At 39.9% G+C, this 19374-nt stretch overlaps 2 protein-coding genes and 2 long non-coding RNA genes across 7 annotated transcripts in view; 3 read left to right on the forward strand and 1 right to left on the reverse strand.

The window, feature by feature from the left end:
• The window catches only part of grip1 (glutamate receptor interacting protein 1), a 47238-nt gene extending 43018 nt beyond the window's left edge, over positions 1-4220 (forward strand). For all 4 annotated transcript variants that reach the window (XM_088347825.1, XM_088347823.1, XM_088347827.1 and 1 more), the window contains one exon: positions 41-4220. In XM_088347825.1, coding sequence (XP_088203951.1) covers positions 41-331 — 291 coding nt within the window. In that variant the 3' untranslated portion in view covers positions 332-4220. The remainder of the gene's footprint in view (positions 1-40) is intronic.
• Positions 4221-5955: 1735 nt separating this feature from the next.
• LOC148356792 (uncharacterized) lies at positions 5956-7425 on the forward strand. The gene is made up of 2 exons (XR_015852048.1): positions 5956-6196; positions 6959-7425. It is a non-coding gene; the product is annotated as an uncharacterized LOC148356792 (long non-coding RNA).
• Positions 7426-7508: 83 nt separating this feature from the next.
• Positions 7509-8684, reverse strand: LOC148356793 (uncharacterized). Its single transcript, XR_015852047.1, has 2 exons — positions 8304-8684; positions 7509-7884 (listed from the first exon to the last, which is right to left on the reverse strand). It is a non-coding gene; the product is annotated as an uncharacterized LOC148356793 (long non-coding RNA).
• Positions 8685-8704: 20 nt separating this feature from the next.
• Positions 8705-19162, forward strand: lsm8 (LSM8 homolog, U6 small nuclear RNA associated). Its single transcript, XM_088347830.1, has 4 exons — positions 8705-8922; positions 12566-12606; positions 18558-18685; positions 18759-19162. Exons 1-4 carry the CDS (start codon positions 8721-8723, stop codon positions 18847-18849), a joined length of 462 nt encoding a protein of 153 aa, XP_088203956.1. The 5' UTR covers positions 8705-8720; the 3' UTR covers positions 18850-19162.
• Positions 19163-19374: the final 212 nt, after the last annotated feature.

Consider the following 19374-nt stretch of genomic DNA (forward strand, 5'->3'; position numbering starts at 1 on the left):
TTTTTGCTTCCAAGTGAAGAATACACTTCATTGTGTTCAGATCAACCATGTGCGCACTCGAGATTTTGACTGCTGCCTAGTGGTTCCGCTTATCGCAGAGTCTTCGAACCGCTTGGATCTGGTCATCAGCAGAAACCCCACTTCCTCGGCCAACCCACTGACCAATCACACAGAAGGCACAAAAAACAGCCACGCTCCTCAGCCAATCGGTAACCAAAAGGGAGTGCACGAAGACACGAGTGAGGACGGAGTACCAATCAAGTGGAAGAAACCCGGGGAGGGGCTGGGGGTGTGCCTGGGGGTGGAGCTAGTCACCAACACTTCTGTATAGAGACTGAATGGGCCACACTCCCTTGGTGCTACACACAACATGTGAACATTGACCTGCAAAGGCAGTCTGAAAGCACACTTCACACTGAAAGAAAACTTCCCAGACCTCATTTTTATCCGAAGTCTTATCTCATTTATGATTGAGCCATGACTCCTATCCCGTTTTCAAACATAGACCAATACAGGTTGCACTACTGATCTTGATTTTAGTCCTAATGCTACTACTGAATTGCCAGTACCAATCTCACAACAAATCAGAAATATCGTACTGGTCGCTCTTACTAACGACACTGGTCTTGAGCTTTGTCCTTATCCAAACTACTGATCGGTATACCATTATTTTTTCCCATTCAAAACCTTGATATCCCTATTTCCAACTAATCCGAATATAGTTTAAAATTCTCATCACTATACAAAAACTGTTCCTGATTTCACTCCAAATTGTCATCGCATTGCTGAAACTTTATCCAGAATCCATCAATGCTGATCCCAAACCAAGGCCAGCTCTCAATGATGATACTGATCCCTCCAAATTCCAATCCCACTAAAATTAAAACTTAACCTTAAAGGTAATCACAAATTCTTAAACATGCAAAATGTGAGGAAAAAGTACATATTTTTTGCCCTATATACACACATATATATATATATATATATATATATATATATATATACTTTTTGACATACTGTATTGCATTATTTCAGGCCTTAAAGTAGACCAAAAAAATTATACATACACCTTTATATATATATATATATATATATATATATATATATATATATATGATAATGCATTTAAGACAGCATGTCTTGTATTTGTCATCCTGAGCAGTGACGTCATCAGAGGAACACCAGCGCACCCTAGCAAGCCAGTCACAATATTGTTTTACGTGTTAATTCGTCAGAGGTTACAAGTCTTTTAAGAGAGGTTTTGGTAGATTTTGTGGAGAAATCTAGGCTTTGTGTGGCAGGTGGAGTCATGGTACAACAAGGGGGAGCAGCCAAAAATGGACTAACTCGCTAAAATAAACACACAGAAAGCCAAGGGGGGCTAACCGGAATCGGAAGGCGGCCTCAGCCTCACTGGAAAAATGCTAGGCTAACCAACAAAAAAGACGTGATGAGCAGCTAGGACCTAGGCTAGGCTAACAGGGAACCATCAACAAAATACGGAAATGGCGATAAACGCAAAGCCGTCCGGGAATAAATCAAGGAACATGGAAAACACAACACTAATGCCAGGCTAGACAATCAAAAACACAAGGTGAACAGCCAGGCTAACCAGGAACAAAAAGTGGCAATTGCTATGGCCATACATGGAAAGCCACCAGGGAATAAACCTAGAGACACGGCAATACCAGCGCTAACGTAATGCTAGCCGGCCAAACAGCACACTGTGGACAGCTAACAAGCGCCACTTGGGAGCAAACAAAACAGGAAAGCCCTCGGTAGCTCCGATGCTAACAGGGAGCTAGCCGGACAAAATTATACCAACCGCGACACACGCGGTAAACAACATCAACGAAAAGCAACAATCGCCTACCTCCAGGCCAAAATGAGCGGTATGCAATCGCTGTTCCCTGTCTATTTCAAGCTCGCCTTACTTGTTGGGTTGATGGGATTCACCATTTTGAAAGTTTTGAGTTCCTTCAATGACGTCACAGCTCTACATGAAACAAGCCAGATCGCTCAACTTTTGAGACTAAATTGAGACGTGGAATATTTTGCTACATATTTGCCTAATTGTGGGAAACACTACACATTCTGTGCCTAATTGAAAAAATATCTTTTTGGGAATATCTTCAACTTCCGTCCTTTATCTTGCGATTGATAGTGATACCAGTTCTGTTCCAATCCCTATTCCATTCCTGGTGCCCAATTCTTAACTTTTGTTCCTTTGAGGCTGTGGATTGGTGTGACAGGAATAGAAGTTCCAACAGAAGCACAGCAGCAGCACAAAGACTAAGGAACAATTGCAGTTTCCAATCTATTGGCTGCAAGTCGTCGCCACGGAGACGACCAACAATGGACATATTTCTATTGACCCAAAGTGATAGGAGCATCTGTATCTGAATTGGAGTGGTGAAAAGGGAAGTTTTAGTGGGAACAGAAAACACAAATAATGATGATGATGATGATGACACTGACAGACACTGAGCAGTTTAAATATATTTTTTAATGTTTACACACGTTGACTGGCCACACTGTGTGTGAGCGTGTGCGTATGTGTATTGTCGTCTTTGGCCGTCTCGGCTCTTTCCCCTGTTGACCCCGTCCCTTGCTGTCTCTCGGCCAATAGGCCTGCAGGCAGGATGACACACTCAGTAGATTGGCTGGAACCAATCAATCAAAAAAACAATACCAGACTTTGATTGGTTCTCATTCAAACGCTTACGAGCATGACCCCGCCCCCTCCCTTCAGTAACTGTGATCAAATATGCTAACAAATTGTGTGTTTTGTTTGACTGTTGTCACTTTTCTCTGTTTGTTTGTGTTTCCATGACGACTGGACCTCACAATTACATCCCCCGGAAAAAAGGTTGTGTCCTTGTCGTCGACACGGTTTCCATGACAACATTTTGACATTTTAGAAAACATTGTGACACGTACGTGACGTCAAACATTTAGCTGCTAGCTCTCTTGCCTCATTAGGAAGTCGACATTTTCATACGCGATCGATCAGAAGCCTCTAATGACAAAAAAATGCTGCTCTGTGTTTGAGAGAAGAAATGTGATTGGCTGTTATTTTCTTGGTTGCGATTGGGTGTTCTACTTGACTTCAGTTAGCCGTTAAGCTGTTCAAAGCACAGCGCCTGCTAGTGGCTAGCGAACAAGTGCACACAGCTAGCTTGTGGCTAGCAAAATAATTAGCACAAGGCTAACACAGGGCTAGCTCATTAGCACAGCCGTATGGTTGGCCTATCCTGCCGTTGGTAGTAATAGATGTATAAATAAAAAAATACAGTGCCTTGCAAAAGTATTGCCAAACCCCACACCCCAAGAACTTTTTGACATATTGGTTTGGACTTTGGCTGGTCCCTTTTAACAACTTCTATTGTTACTTTTAACTACTCCATTGTAGCTTTTGCTTTATGTATAGGCTCGTTGTCCTGTTAGATGGTGAACCTGCGCCCCATTCACAGGTCTCTCGCAGATTCTAACAGATTTTTTGCCCGAATCGTTCCATCCATGTTCCCAAATGCTCTAATGTTCTTGCCAGTCCAGGCTGAAGAAAAGCAACCCCAGAATATGATGCTGCCACCACCATGTTTAACAGTAGGGATTGTGTTTTTGGGGTAATGTGCAGTGTCATTAAAAAAGCACAAAAAGTTCAATTTTGGGGTATTCTGACCAGAGCCCCTTGGTCCATGTTATTTGTGTCTCCAATGTAGTTTCATGAAAAAGCCAACTTTAACGAGGCACTGTATTTCCACATTTATATGTACTTATGGCAGGATCGTCTCCATATGGCCGAGCTCACTTCAACGAAAAACAGTTAGCGTTGACCATTGCCACCGATAAAAGGAGCCAATGGGAAACGGGAGGCGTGGCTTTAGAATGCGCGCCATAAAGCCATACACATTGTGTCTGTATGCATGTGTTGCGCGTGCACAATATTGCAAGATTTTGCTCACGTGCACGCACACACGTGTGCACAAACACACGCGCATTGCACTGCCATTGGAAATGGAGCATTGACTTCCATGTAGCTTCACCATTTAAATGAAAACTGAACCAATGTCTTTTGTTTCAGGAACACGGATGATGTAAAGTATTTTTGTACAAATTTCATACTTTGGTAGCATGATGTTCCTGCTGTGTGTCCTGCTGTCTCCACTTTTCTTTGTGTGGACGACTACTGAGAAACAATAAACACCAACTGCTCATGACGCCTTTTACTACTCTTTTTGGAATTCATTGTTGTGGTATGTTGGCGGGTCGTGCATCTCTCACCGAGGCCTTCAGTAGGCTGAATGAATCGATATTTTATGCGTATACATGTAAAACATTTACTGCTGCTACAGCTGCAACATATATTAAAAAGCATCAATAGTAACATAAGTTTGTACTACTATTTAGCGATATCGCCTCGTTTTACCCATTAAAAGTCCATTTTATTTGTGCACAAAATTCATCCTTTCTTTTCTCAAGGTTTCAATTACTCAGTGGTGCATTTCAGTTTCATACGGAAGTTCTTGATGAATAACAGAAACTTGTGATATTAGATACTCTCAATTCTGCAATATACTCAATATTCATAAAGAAGCAATTTCCCCTAACATACAAGCGAAATTTAGAGTTAGGAGTCACCAGACTCTTACATCCAGGTCTATTATACTACGTTGTCAGGTGGGAGCATTCCAAAATGGTGGCCAATGAGAATAAAATTTACCGTCACATTCTCTTAGATGAAATTTATGCCAAAAGAAGATATAGTGTTGCCATGTTTTAAAGGCAGGTTGTTTTGATACTTCTGTTACCGCCCCCTAGCCAATCATAGTTTGTGAAACTGGTGATGTTTCCCAAGGCCCGCTAGCAGGCCAGATTCGCTAACTCTGAATGTAATTGTCTCAATCACCGGTTGGCTGAAATGTTATTGGTTAAAAGCCTAATTGGGAAAGCAAGGGTCTGGAAGCAGCACAACCAGGGGAAAATGCATTGAAGTGAAGGTGACAGAACATTTCAAATTACTTCATAACAATGGACAAAATATAATTATTACACAATTCAGATATTTTAGGCCAACAATGAAGGTCTTGCAGGCCCTGACAGCCCACCACTGGTTGTAAAATATTTAATATAAGTATCCTCACAGGTTTTTACCCCAAACCTTTTTAATAGCGTTTTTTACATCTCCATTGATTCACACCGATACGTGCAGTCCGAGAGGCTATGTCTCACCTGTCATCATGAAAATGTAAAATCAAAAATATATAAAATTGTTATATTTATTCAGTGTTAAAGTTTTTTGTCATTTACATTTCGTTTTTAAAATTAATTAATTTTCACGGGGTATTATAAGTACAATTACTTTGTTATGTGTTACTGTGCTATGCGTCTGCAGACCAGAGTGAGGCGCACTATTTACTTGCCTCATGCCAAAAGGTGATAGTGAAACCAAGGATTCTTATTTGGCACACCTTTCATCTCTAAATAATAGAATTAGTGATAGTATTAGTAGGCAAACGGCAAGTTAAGCCATCCAGTATTTCCTTTTTCGTTGCATAGACTTTGTTTTTATAACAGAGGATTACCCATTTATATGTATGTATATGTATATATATATATATATATATATATATATATATATATATATATATATATATATATATATATATATATATATATAAAACATGAATAATGTTTGTGTCATGTTTGTCCCTCCACAGAAGCCGTGTAGTTTTCCATCATCAAAGAATTTTAAAACACTGCCAGAGAGCCACTAGGGAGCGCAAAAGAGCTGCTTTTTGCGGACCCAATGTCGCTTTATTCGTCTGCCTTTGCACTTTTATTTGTAGAAGTAAAATAATTCAAGTTATATGTTTTTTTGTAGTATGTTTTAGTATGTATTTATATCAGTATTATATTTACATTTTCAGTATCATTGTTGTAATGAAACATAGGCTGAGTCCCATTCTTCGCACTTTCACTCGCTATGTGCCCTAGTCACTCGGTTTGCGCGTTCACGTGAAAATGGGGTGTGTCCCGATACTCTCAAGACCGAGGCAGAAGTGCCCTCAAACCATGTCGTAGCCACTTCAAGACCGAGGGGGCTCTCGACCTCCCTTGGCAGCGAAGTGACTACCCAGAAGGCTTTGCGAATTCTCAATATCAACAAACATGCCCGGAAAGGAACCGCACAAATGTAAGTAGTTTTCCACAACCGCGCATGTATTTGCAACAAAATGTATTGAGATATCTTAGTTGGACGTAAATGCAATAGAAAATCGTATTTTCGCGTTAAAACACGAACATTGCAAAATCGCTACTTTACGAAGTGCACTAATCTACCAAGGGAGCTGGCAAAAAAATATTCACGCTACAAACTGTAAAGTAGGATAACTGTGCAGAAAATCACGGTTCAGCCCATCCCTGTTTTTATCTTAAACGAGTCGTCCTTTTACATCTACTGTACATGGCCAGTCGCTAAAGGAGCATAGTCAGAATACCGTTCTGGACATAAGCGCTTGTTTACTGCACACAATTTCGGGTGTCGTGTTTTATTTACAATATGATTCTTTCATGTGAGATCAGAATGCATTAGTTTTCATCATGCATTATGAGTAATGTCTCCGAATTTCACGTGGAAATACAGTTGATACAAACTACTATCACATAGTCCACTGCCTTCTCTGTAAACACATATTAAGTAAACTAATTACCTTCTCAAAATGTTGTCCAAATGTGGAGACAATTCTAAAGCATATGTGATGCTGGCCAATAGAAGGCTCATACAGCCATAAGAATAACATGTCAATTTTGTGTATCTATTCACTATCAAATACTTATCCAGAACACATCCTATAATTTCCTGTCTCACATCAACTTGTTGAGCACCCTATACACAGTTGTTTTTGTATAATACATCAGCATTAAGTAATTCTTGTTTTTTCCACCCAACCTAAAGGCCACTGTAGAACGTCCCGTGGAAGAGCTGGTCACCATCACAGCTACCACGCCATCCACACCACCGGGCACGTCGTTGGCACCTTCTAATCCGGCGCCAAACCCCAAATCACCCAGAAAAAAAAGGAAGCACAATACACTCCTTGACTTTTTGAAAGTGGAGTCTGCCGGAGTGAGGAAAAGGCTCGAAGAAACTGTGGCCAAAACTGAGCGGTTCCTGTCCTTTTTGGGAAGCTCGTGGACAAATTTCCAGAACAGTGACATCTCTGCAATGTTTCCCTTTGTTTTATAAAAGGAAAATATTTTTTTTTATTAAGAACTCAATGAAGTTCCAGTTTGTGTTTCCCAGCTTCATGGAAGTATTGGTATATTTTTGTTAAAATTTGTGACACATTATTTATTTACTATTATGTATTTTGGCCCAATGTGAGTTTGTTTTTCTGAAAGTAAACTATTATTTAAGCTGGAGTGATTTGTAGTTGTTTTCTGTCCAACAGTCACATAGTTCACACACAGTATCTCACATCATTATGAAATAAACCACCAAGGTGTTACTCAAAATGAAGATGTTTATTGAATAGTAATGCAGAAAAGCACATAATGCAAATGTGGGTCTGACTTAAAGAGCCTAAAATATGGCTTTTGGGCAATTTATTCCATATTAACTGTGGACAATTCTTTGTACGGTGGACCTGGGAACCCTGAAGACCTGTGACACCACACGGTAGGACAGAGCGTGGGCCAGCCAGTACACGTAGATCAGGACCTCCAGCCACGGCCCTGTTCCCTCTTTAGCAGCTCCTGCAGGGCCCACATAACCTTCTTGCTCAACCTTAAGTCCTGAATGAGTTCTGACTCCACATCCAACCATAAGCACAGGATGGGAACATTCCTGTCCAACCTGTCCACGCTTATGGGACAGCCACTCTGGAACACAATAGATAACAAACAATTTAGACATAAATGTGGGCATAGAAAAGAAAAAGACCGCTTTAACTGTGATGTAAGCATCATGAAAAAATGTTGAAATGACCTTTTTTATATCCAATGACAACTCTTTTGAATTAAATTCCTTATGAACTAAGGTTTTTGGGTCGTACAGGGAAGTTTGGTGACGATATTATGTCAGCTTAAGGGTCAGGTGGACTGTTCTTGTGTTTGTTTACTTTTCGTCATGTCACACATTCAAGACCCCTACTATATGTCATAAAATGGCATTAAGATACCAATAAGTAGATTGCCATTTATGTCTACACAAACATAGGGTATTATGTGAACGTGCATTGTATGTTAACTCTTTCTGTATTTGACCGAACGGGTCATTTTTTTTAAATGAGTGTACGTACCTTGTAAAGATGAATCAGCACTACATAGCGCCGAAGCTGTCTTCAGTATAGCACATTTCTCCTCCGTTGATTGGAGACACGGAAAAGATGAAGAGCTTTCAGGCAATCGGTAATAACACAGCAGTAGCGGGCATTTTTAACGTTGCACGAACTCTCCAACTGACACACTGCAGGTTGAGACTCAAGTTGTTTACATGTGAGGTAGACCAATACGTCACTGAGGTCTACAGCCAATTAATATTACCGCCATCTCCTGGACAGGGGTGGAACCTTGCAAGTCTTGTCCAAACCATCTCCACTTTGCACTCCACCGGCGGAGGGCACTCCTCTATCGAGGGACCTCACTGGAGGGTCCTCAGGGCCGAGTGAGAGAAATGGGATTGGGCCATAGTCGTGTGTAGCGTAACGGAACCGGATATGATGCACTATTTACCGTTCCTTGCTATCACTCGTGCGTCGTTGTTTTGGGTTTCCAACAAGGCTTTACTTTGTTGTTTTTCTCCACGTTTATGCTGTTTATCTAGCACAAACCGAAATATTTTTCTCGAGCGAAGCGGCTGCTGGATTTACGGCTCAGGAAGCAGCAGCATGTCCACGGCACTGGAGAGTTACATTAACCGTAAGCCACCGCAAGCTAACTAACTAGCTACGAGCATGCTCCTTTTCAATGAATGAATGCATCATGTAGTGCCTTCTGTTTTTAGCCTTCTGTTTGTGCTCTTTCTTTATCAATATGGTTAAATTTGTGAAGGGAAAACTTTTTTTCTCAGCTGTGTGACAACATTTAGCCGCTTTTCCACCCTGACACAGGGTGTAGTACATGGTCAAGTCTATTTGGTAAGTGGGGTATGCTTCCTGACGCCATATTCTGGCTGAAATCATATTTGTTGCGCGTGCAAGTATGTGACATTCTTAGACGCGATCGAATCAACTTCCTTTTTCATCTTTCTTGGGGGTTTGTGTTGGCGTTTGATCTGTATTTGAGGCGGTCCTTTTCATACTTTGACCATTTTCATCCTATAATAAAAGAAAACCATGCCCATGCGCGTGATATCAGTCTGGCAGGCCCCTTTCATTTCAGCGTAATGCACTTTGTGGCCGGAAAATCGATGATAAAAGCTGATACGAGCGATGGGAAAATTAAATGAAAATGAAATGATCTGCATTTCTATAGCGCTTTTCAAGTCAAGACTTCCCAAAGCGCTTTACAGTGTGCTTCACATTTCCCAATAGCGGCTGTGCAGCCATGTAAGGCGCTAACCTGCATAAAGGGAGTATTAGGGGTTCAGTGTCTTACCCAAGGACACTTCGACATGTAACACGGAGGAGCCGGGATTCGAACTGCGATCTTTTGTTCCCAAGACGAGCGCTCTACCTCCTGAGCCATCAGTTGTACATTTCTTACACATACTTAATAGATAAATTATTTAATTTGGCACTTTTAAAGGGCACCTCAAATTACCATCTTACCTGTAACTTATCGGTTAGTCCGTGTCCTGTAAATCAGTGGTCCGCGAAACAGTACCTGGTCGTGGGTCGTTTCGTACCAGGGCGCACACAAAGTTGCCTTATTTTTTCGTCCATATTTATCCGTCAATTACACGGGGATTTTTTTAAATCCAAAAAAGAACTCAATGTTTGGGTGTGCGTTATATAAGAGGTTTTACGGTAGTGCAGTACAGTATATCGCCATATTTGAGCAATGACTGATCAGTCAAAAATATTGGTGACCACTACATTGCATGGTTGGATGCAACGGGAATCAAACCCAGCTTGCAGTGGTAAGGGGTTTTTAAGGGTTATTTTTCTATCTTCGTTATTCATTATCCATTATCCGTTATCGGTCAGTTCATAATACGCTACAAAGCCTAGGAGCCGGGACACTTACTCTCAGCCAAAAGGCCAAGCTAAGGCCCTAGCCCTAAAGCCTTGCTGCGATCATTGCGAGATTGCAAAAATCAAAGCCTTGACCTAGTACAGAACTTTAACCACCAGACCACTAGTGATGTAGAGGACATAAGAAGAGTATTTGGATATGAGCTCATCATCACACCTTTTTCACTGGCAGTAGCGCGTTGTTCAAGATGTGGAGCAATGATTCAAATCATTTATTGGCAATGTTAACTATGAACTCAATACCAAAATACAATTTTCTATGTATTTATTTGTTGTGCATTTAGGATAGTTTACGGCAAAGGACTTTCTTTCATAAATAAATAAACCATTTATAGTAAGTTACATAAATTCAATAAAATGTTTGCCTATGGATACGCAGCATATTACTCCTATTTGAGAATCTTACCTTGACTAAAAATTAAGGATCCGCAAATACCAATTATTATTATTAGTGTTAAGAGAAGGCCAATAACCAAAATTTGGAGATGATATTCATTTGCTATAAAAGAATAAAAAATTGTGTAAGAATTTTTTAATGATGCAAAAAGAAACAAAGAATATTTGTCATGAATTCCCCAAAAAACTTTAAGGGTCCCTGAAACCTTTTACAGTAAATACATTTGATATTCAACACAACTAACATGATTAATATTTTACATGAACAAAAAACTAACGGTTCCAGAAATTAAATTGGGCTTGGCACAACTCGTATGAAGATACATAAAAACTTAAATAGCCCTGATTTAAGAAACCCCCCCCCAAAAAAAAACTGAAAAAAACAAACCCCCCAAAAAGTTAGGACTATAAGGCGCACCTGATTATAAGCCGCATCATTGCATAAGCCGCAGGGTTGAAAGCTTGGGAAAAATTACGGCTTTACGGCTTGCTCTCCGAATTTTAGGGTAAATAAAGATGTCAAACCAAACAACATGACTCAAATTAACCTAAAGCAAAGAGTGCATCGAAAAATTAATGAAGCTGGCGAATTGAAAAGATTTAGAGCCATATTGACAAAATTATGTTTATCGTTACAGCTAATTACTCAGCCTTCCACTGTAGCGTTATTTTAGGCTCTTTCTCAATCACAAACACACACTCTTGATTAACAAACTAATGTTATGATGAGCGCTAAAATAAGTTTCTACCTGAAGGGGTTTCCCTAAAATAAGTCAACTAAAGACGCTGCCCTACGTACGAACGAGATTGTTTGTAAGTTGAATTTGTTCGTAAGTTGCATCAGTGCTATATTTTGTATGTTTAAGGTTTATATAAGTATGGTTAGGCTTGTATAAGTAACCTGTATTGTTTTGTACTAAGAAAAATAATCATTTAATAAACTAATATGCTCTATGAAGATAAATAAAGTGAGGTTTGAATTACTTTTGGAAGATGTGCTTCAAGAGGTCCTCCTCCGTGGTAGACAGTAGACGAAAAAAAAGTGATCCAACCATTTTCTCAACCGCATCAAGCTTTCTTATTCCACTTTCATTTCAAAAGAAAACGGCTTGCCTCTTCTTCACACTTTACACCAACCATATTGAATGGATGCACAAGACATCAAACAATAAAAATGTGCGCGCTGGAGATAGTAGACATAGATAGTATAGAATGTTTACTCACAAACTACGAAGAGGAAGTGGATTTTTCTTCACGGTGGATGCTGGGTGAGCTCTCACAGCGCCACACGCTGGTAGCGCCGGAAAGAAGCACTACAGTAATGTATAGTACTTGGAAAAAGGGTCACACAATACACAATCTAAATTTTTTGACAGCCCGGAAAAAATGTTCGAATCTATGGTTTTACGTAAGTCCAATGGTCGTAAGTAGGGGAGCGTCTGTTCACTTTTTAGGCTATTGCTAAATAAAACACAAGCTTTTCTACCGCAGAAATTTCAAAATCTCAATATCATCAGCGCTCTTGATTCACGATATGTCGGGACTTGAGTTAGCAGAGCTGCCGCTGTTTACTCAGCTCTAACGTTATTCTTCCTGCTCACTTATCCAATTAGAAGCCGTGGGTAGGGTGGCGTCTGAGACTGCAGGCAGGAGAGAAGGAAAGACAGGATCGGCTGCATTGGATTCTAAATAATCGTCCCGCTGAATAAATAAAAAAGCCCATACCGATATCCGTCAATTTTCCAAATATCTGTGACGATAATACGTCTACCTTTACTAAAAAGTGTAATAATGCGATAAAACCGAACGCCTTTTCACATGTCATATATATCCCTCGTAATCTAGATATTCCACAGTAGATGATTTTTTTATCGTTGTTATTAATCATGTTATTATTGGGTGTCTGACAATTGTACAGAAAAGGTTTCAGACCACTGCTATAAATGATCGACTCTTGTTTTGACCCTCAGGTACGGTTGCCATCGTGACGTCAGACGGCAGGATGATTGTGGTGAGTTGTGTGGTTTGTGTTTAGTTTATTTAAAACCGCACAAAAACATCACCATGCATTCCGACCTTTCGACATTCAGACACAATATTAACCACTTAACGTTTCTGTGAAATTCGCCTAAAATCTCAATTTAAGACATACCCAAAGCAAATTGAAAGTTTTTCTTGAAACGTTAGGAGAATAGGGTCCCTTCTGAAAGGTAACACGCTGAAATTTTGTCTCAGACTGAAATAATCACTGCAAGTCCTACTAACATCGCTTAATCGGAGTTGGAAAACACAGAAATTGGTTTTGATTCTGCCTGTTATCTTGGGTTTTTTTTGCAATCAAAATCAAATATGTGCAAAGCAGTGTTACCAGGGGCATCTTAACTGGAAAACAGCGGAAACAGTAGCTCGAAGCTTTACCTGGTACCTTGTCAAATTTGATTACAATCTATAAATTGTATTTAACACATTTTTTGAGGGTAGCTCTTGGCGTTTCCAAAAGTGGCCATTTGAAGACGACCAGTTTACAGCACTTAAACATCTGCAATTGGTACTTTGCTCTGGCCAATTTATAGACATTGTGAAAGAGTAGTAAATGTTTGATTTTTCTCTTCACATATCTATCACTGATTGTGCACACTTGCACGTAATAATGGTGCGTAAAAATGAATCACGGGTGGCATTAAGCATGTTTATTTTGGGGTCTAATTTGAATACTCTGTGTATATCTGCGTATCCTTCTTTTCAGAATTTCCCTGGATAACCAATTTGTCAATCATCATTTGAGTCGGTGACTTCCGGTTAAAGATATTCAGAGCTAAAAGAGGCTGAGTTGTTTTTTATCAATACAGGCCCTTAGAGCCTAATGCCGTATGTGGATTGTGGAAAAAAAAAGCCTGCAATTGGCCAAGATTGGTGTCAATCAAAAGGTCAGAGGCTAATGGCCATATTGGAAATAAATTTACGAGTCTTGTTTATTTGTAAGCGGGAATTATGATGCTAAACAGACCGATTGCAACAAAGAACGTCCAACGATGCAGAAAATCTTTTAGGCGGATTTTATTTTTATCTGTCGGCATTATCGTGTGTTTTGGAGTAAATATCTTACACGGTTGTGTTCTCTGGACTGTCCTGGGTGTAGGAAGCCCATGTTTGCAAATAATCTTCTCATAAGCTGATTCCTAGGGTACTTATTAGTGAACTATCCCGGCTTTATAGTTTTTGGGTATCTTGTTTCAGACGGATCGTGACGTTTCTTTGACAAGTATGCTTTCCGATGATATACGAGGCATGACGTATTTCAGTGACTGGTGACATTGTGCAGACATGTATTTGTTTATCAACAGTTAAGGGGTAACAAAAAATATGATTGTTTAAAACTTAAAATGGCAAACTTGTACCAAAACAGAAATCGAATGCGATCGTTGGAGCAGTTTTTTTGCGCCTCTCCTCAAAATAAAGCAGCCGTAGACAGCTGAAGAGTGACATCATGTTCTATCTTGCCGTTTTGGGGGGGTTTGTATTTGTTAGTGTTGCATGTAAATGGTAAAGTAAGAAGAGGCCTTCTTCAGACACAGTCCGAATGACAACCCAAATCCCAAGAACAATCAAAAGTCTAGTTAAGTCATTTTTATTTGTATAGCCCTTAATCACAAATCCCTGTAACTGTATTTTCCAACCAGGAGGCCGGGCACAGTAGTGTGCTGTGAGATCTAGTGTGCCGCAGGAGACTTTTCCGTCTGCTTGAAAATTGTTAACTTTGTTGCCTAAGAAAACAGTCAAACGATACAAAGTTGAAACATTCATGCTAATTTTGTTTGAATTGATTAAATGTTCAATAGAAACTTTTATGTAAAATGGTCTTGGCGCCATCTGCCGGACCAACGGGGTACTACAACTCTCATGTCAACAGAATTCTGTGCGCTCTCATTTGCAATGAGTTGAGGTACTTAGTGGATCATAAATCACGTGATACAACGAATTAATGATCTGATTAGTTGCCAACGCTTTTAATAATTGATTTTAATCAATTAGTTGTGGCAGCCCTAACGTGCTCCTTTGTCTAAAGCAGCTTTCAATAAATATATTGTATTTTCTAACCCCAAAAAACGAGGTCGTTTTGTTGTTTGAACCAACTGAAAAACAAAAGTGGTCATGTTAGCACAAACAAGCTATCTAATTGGGTCGTTTTCTATAAAACAATCTGGAAAGTTAGCTAAAATTGACTAAAGCAATCATATTAATCCTTTTTCACCCAATTTGGGTTTTAGTGTTTTTATATGATTAGAGATTTTTTTCGGAAAAATCTATACCAAAAAATAATAATCCCTCCTTTTTTTACAGGAATTGCGTTCCAAAAAGGTCTTGCGATACTCAAAACCCCTATTAGAATTAATTTATTAAATAACCTTATACATTGAAACATAAGATCAAACACAATTTACAGAATGAGAATGTTATGAAAAACTGGTATTACCTTCCATTAGGCAGGGGTTGGCAACCCAAAATTTTTAACCATATTGCACAAAAAAAAGTATGTCTGCTTCTGCAAGAAAATAACAAAAAGGAAACGTGCGGGATCTGTATTGAACACATTGAAAATGTTTGTGTCCTGTTTGACCTTCTACACTACAGAAACCATATCTTTTTCCATTCTTAAACATTTTTGAAAAAGCGCCAGGGTGCTACCAAGGCTGTAGGCAAGTTTAGCGGGTCTTGAGGTTCAACTTTGCTGGCGCTAGAGAGCGTCTTGCTCTGCATTTTGGGCCCATCTGCAGCTTTTTTTTTTTTTTTTCAGTCCAGAGCGTTTTTTTTTTTTGACATGGCCCTCAGGAGATACTTGAAGTTGAAAAGAGTGCGCATACGTAAAGTTCGTCAATTTGTCTAATGTATGTACAACTCAGACCGCGGGCAGACACATGCAGAAAAGGGGCAGGGCGGCTATTTAGTCAATCACTATGCAGAAAGAACACAATGCATGTTGAAAAATACCAAAACTGCAATAAGTAGAACGCGATACAACTAGGGATTACTGTCCTACAGCTTAAGGCAAGTTAAATTCAAGACTTTTTAGAATTCTGTTTGAAATCAAATTTAAGACAAGAGTCTAGAAGAAAAAAAAAACATAACCCACATGAATTAGAGGCAGTTTTTGACAAATGTTTTTTATTTTTTGATCACATTTCAGTCTATTTGAATACTTTTTATCTGAAAAACATAGCACCCTCAAGTTTGACATGGAAAACGAGAAATAAAAAGGATGTTTACAATACTTGGATCCTCAGTCAAAACTGGCAGATAACCATTATTAACAAAGAACTCTTTTGCTACATTCCTGAAACCTTTTTATCACGATGCATGAAAAATTACTTTTCGGTCCAGTGGAAAACTTTTTGGGAAAACATAACACCGCTATATTCATGACCAATTTTTGTGGAAGATTCATGAATTTTACTAAATCGCTGTCTACACATTTTAAGACTTTCTAAAATTGGTTTCAAGAGATTTTAATGCCAATTAAGGCCTTATTTTTAGAATAATGAATTCAATGCTGCGTGGCACGGCGAATAAGTGGTTAGCGTGTCCACGGCATACAGTGCATCCGGAAAGTATTCACAGCGCTTCACTTTTTCCACATTTTGTTATGTTACAGCCTCATTCCAAATTGTATTAATTTAATCTCTTATCTCAAAAGTCTACGCAAAATACTCCATTATGACAATGTGAAAAAGTTTTTTTTTTTTTTTTTTTTACTTTTTTTGAATTTATTAAAAATAGAAAACTAAGAAATCACATTTACATAAGTATTCACAGCCTTTGCTTAATACTTTGTTGATCCACCTTTGGCAGCAAATACAGCCTCAAGTCTTTTTGAATATGATCCCACAAGTTTTGCACACCTATCTTTAGGCAGTTTTGCCCATTCTTCTTTGCAATAAGTCTCAAGCTCAATCAGGTTGGATGGGAGACGTTTGTGCACAGCCATTTTAAGATCTCTCCAGAGATATTCGATCGGATTCAAGTCTGGACTCTGGCTAGGCCAATCCAGGAAATTCAGGGAGTGGTTCTGAAGCAAATCCTTTGAGATCTTGGCTGTGTGCTTTGGGTCGTTGTCCTGCTGAAAAATGAACCTTCGCCCCAGTCTGAGGTCAAGAGCGCTCTGGAGCAGGGTTTCATCCAGGATATCTCTATATAATAATAATAATAATAATTTCCTTTGTATTGTCATTCTTTGTAACAATGTACACAGAACAAAATGTCGATACACCTGACCCGTTGTAGCGAGCCGATGCGCCGCCATTTTACCAATGTTATAAGTCTTAGGTATGACTCGGCCGAGGCGCGAACCAGCGACCTCCCAGTCTCAAAGCGGGCGCCCTACCATCTAGGCTACTGAGCTGGTATATTGCTGCATTCATTTTTCCTTCTATCCTGACTAGTCTGCCAGTTCCTGCTGCTGAAAAACATCCCCACAGCATGATGCTGCCACCACCATGCTTCACTGTAAGGATGGTATTGGCCTGGTGATGAGCGGTGCCTGGATTCTTCCAAACATGGCGCCTCGCATTCACACCAAAGAGTTCAATCTTTGTCTCATCAGACCAGAGAATTTTGTTTCTCATGGTCTGAGAGTCATTCAGGTGCATTTTTAGCAAATTCCAGACGGGCTTCCATGTTCCTTTTACTAAGGAGTGGCTTTCGTCTGGCCACTCTACCATACAGGCCTGATTGGTGGATTGCTACTGAGACAGTTGTTCTTCTGGAAGGCTCTCCTCTCTCCACAGAGGAACGCTGGAGCTCTGACCGAGTGACCATCGGGTTCTTGGTCACCTCCCTGACTAAGGCCCTTTTTCCCCCGATCGCTCAGTTTAGAAGGCCGGCCAGCTCTAGGTCCTGGTGGTTCCAAATGTCTTCCATTTACGAATAATGGAGGCCACTGTGATCTTTGGGACCTTCAAAGCAGCAGAAATTTTTCTGTATCCTTCCCCAGATTTGTGCCTCAAGACAATCCTGTCTCGCAGGTCTACAGGCAGTTCTTTTGACTTCATGCTTGATGTTTGTGCTCTGACATGCACACTCAACTGTGGGACCTTATATAGACAGGTGTGTGCCTTTCCAAATCATGTCCAATCAACTGAATTTACTGCAGGTGGACTCCAATTAAGCTGTAGAAAGATCTCAAGGATGATCAGTGGAAAAAAGATGCACCTGAGCTCAATTTTGAGCTTCATGGCAAAGGCTGTGAATACTTATGTAAATGTGATTTCTTAGTTTTCTATTTTTAATAAATTCAAAAAAAGTAAAAAAAAAAAAACAACTTTTTCACATTGTCATAATGGAGTATTTTGTGTAGAATTTTGAGATAGGAGATTAAATTAATACAATTTGGAATGAGGCTGTAACATAACAAAACGTGGAAAAAGTGAAGCGCTGTGAATACTTTCCGGATGCACTGTAGTTCTGATGTCATGGGATGGAATCATCCTGTGGGGACTTTGCATGTTCTCTCCATGCTTGCGTGGGTTTCCTCCGGGCACTTCGGTTTCCTCCCACATTCCAAAAACATGCAGGTCAGGTTGATTGGCTGAATTGTCTCTAGGTGTGAGTGAGTGAGCGAATTGTCTGTCCCTGTGTGCCCTGCAACTGGCTGGTAACCAGTTCAGGGTGTTCCCTGCCCACTGCCCGAAGACTGCTGGGATAGGCTCCAGCACCCCCGGGACCCTACTGAGGATAATCGTGGCAGATAATGAATGGAATGGATTAATTCAATGGTTTTTAGGACTTTTCAAGGATTCGCAGGAACCCTATGTACTTGCTTGTACTGCTTAAGGAGACATGTCTACTGATACCAAAAACGTATTAGATTTGGACTTATACAAGGATGCACTGATTTAAAGTCGGCTACCACACAAATGAATCAATGCTTTGTTTCCGATTGTATTAATGTTATTGATGTTTGGTTAGGGCACGTTGAAAGGCTTCGACCAGACCATCAACCTGATCCTGGACGAGAGTCACGAGCGGGTCTTCAGTTCGGGTCAAGGTGTGGAGCAAGTGGTCCTGGGACTCTACATCGTCCGAGGAGACAACGTGTATGTATGGGTTCACGTTGCGCGGTTTTGTGGGTGACATCGACACCGTCTGACTTTGTTTTGTGTCCGCCAGCGCCGTGATCGGCGAAATTGACGAGGAGACGGACTCGACACTCGATCTGGGGAATATCCGAGCTGAGCCGCTCAACTCTGTCGTCCACTGAGCTAAAACCAAGCACCACGTTGTAGGCTTTTTTCAAATTTGCATTATATAAATTGTGTTTAGTTAAGTGACATTTTATGCTTTAAATGAGATTTGTGAATCAAGCATGTATTTACATTGCTTTTCCTCAATAAATTTGTAGATTTTTTTTTCCATGAACAATTTATATTGCATCCCAACGTCAAAACGTATATTGTATATTGCCATGATTAGTGAACACTAAACTGCTTACATTGGCATTTTATTTTTATCTTATGACCCTATACACATTTTAATATACAAATAAGCGATTTAATAAAATTAATTTACACTTATTTTGATTTTTAAAAAATTCCTTCATGGCCTAATCCAATAACCTTTCCCTCAATTTTACCCCTTTCAGTAAGACTGCACATTCACGATGAAGGTTAAGTGAATCCTCCAGGAGGTGTAGAATAAGGTGGAAGAAAGAGGGGCTCAAGCCCTGGTTCACAAAGTCAGCTTAGAGGCGCCCTAGCTTCTCCAATTACTCCCCTTCCCAGACATT

This window comes from Urocampus carinirostris, chromosome 11 (assembly GCF_059441175.1).
Source record: "Urocampus carinirostris isolate Australia breed hairy pipefish chromosome 11, RoL_Ucar_1.0, whole genome shotgun sequence".
NCBI classification, from domain to species: domain Eukaryota; kingdom Metazoa; phylum Chordata; class Actinopteri; order Syngnathiformes; family Syngnathidae; genus Urocampus; species Urocampus carinirostris.

Excerpts from the sequence above, each read along its gene's own strand:
- lsm8 (XM_088347830.1), top strand. The coding sequence starts at position 8,721 with ATGATGCACTATTTACCGTTCCTTGCTATCACTCGTGCGTCGTTGTTT. Across the intron at positions 8,923-12,565 it reads ACTGGAGAGTTACATTAACC|GTACGGTTGCCATCGTGACG; the intron begins GTAAGCCACCGC and ends TTTGACCCTCAG. Across the intron at positions 12,607-18,557 it reads CAGACGGCAGGATGATTGTG|GGCACGTTGAAAGGCTTCGA; the intron begins GTGAGTTGTGTG and ends ATGTTTGGTTAG.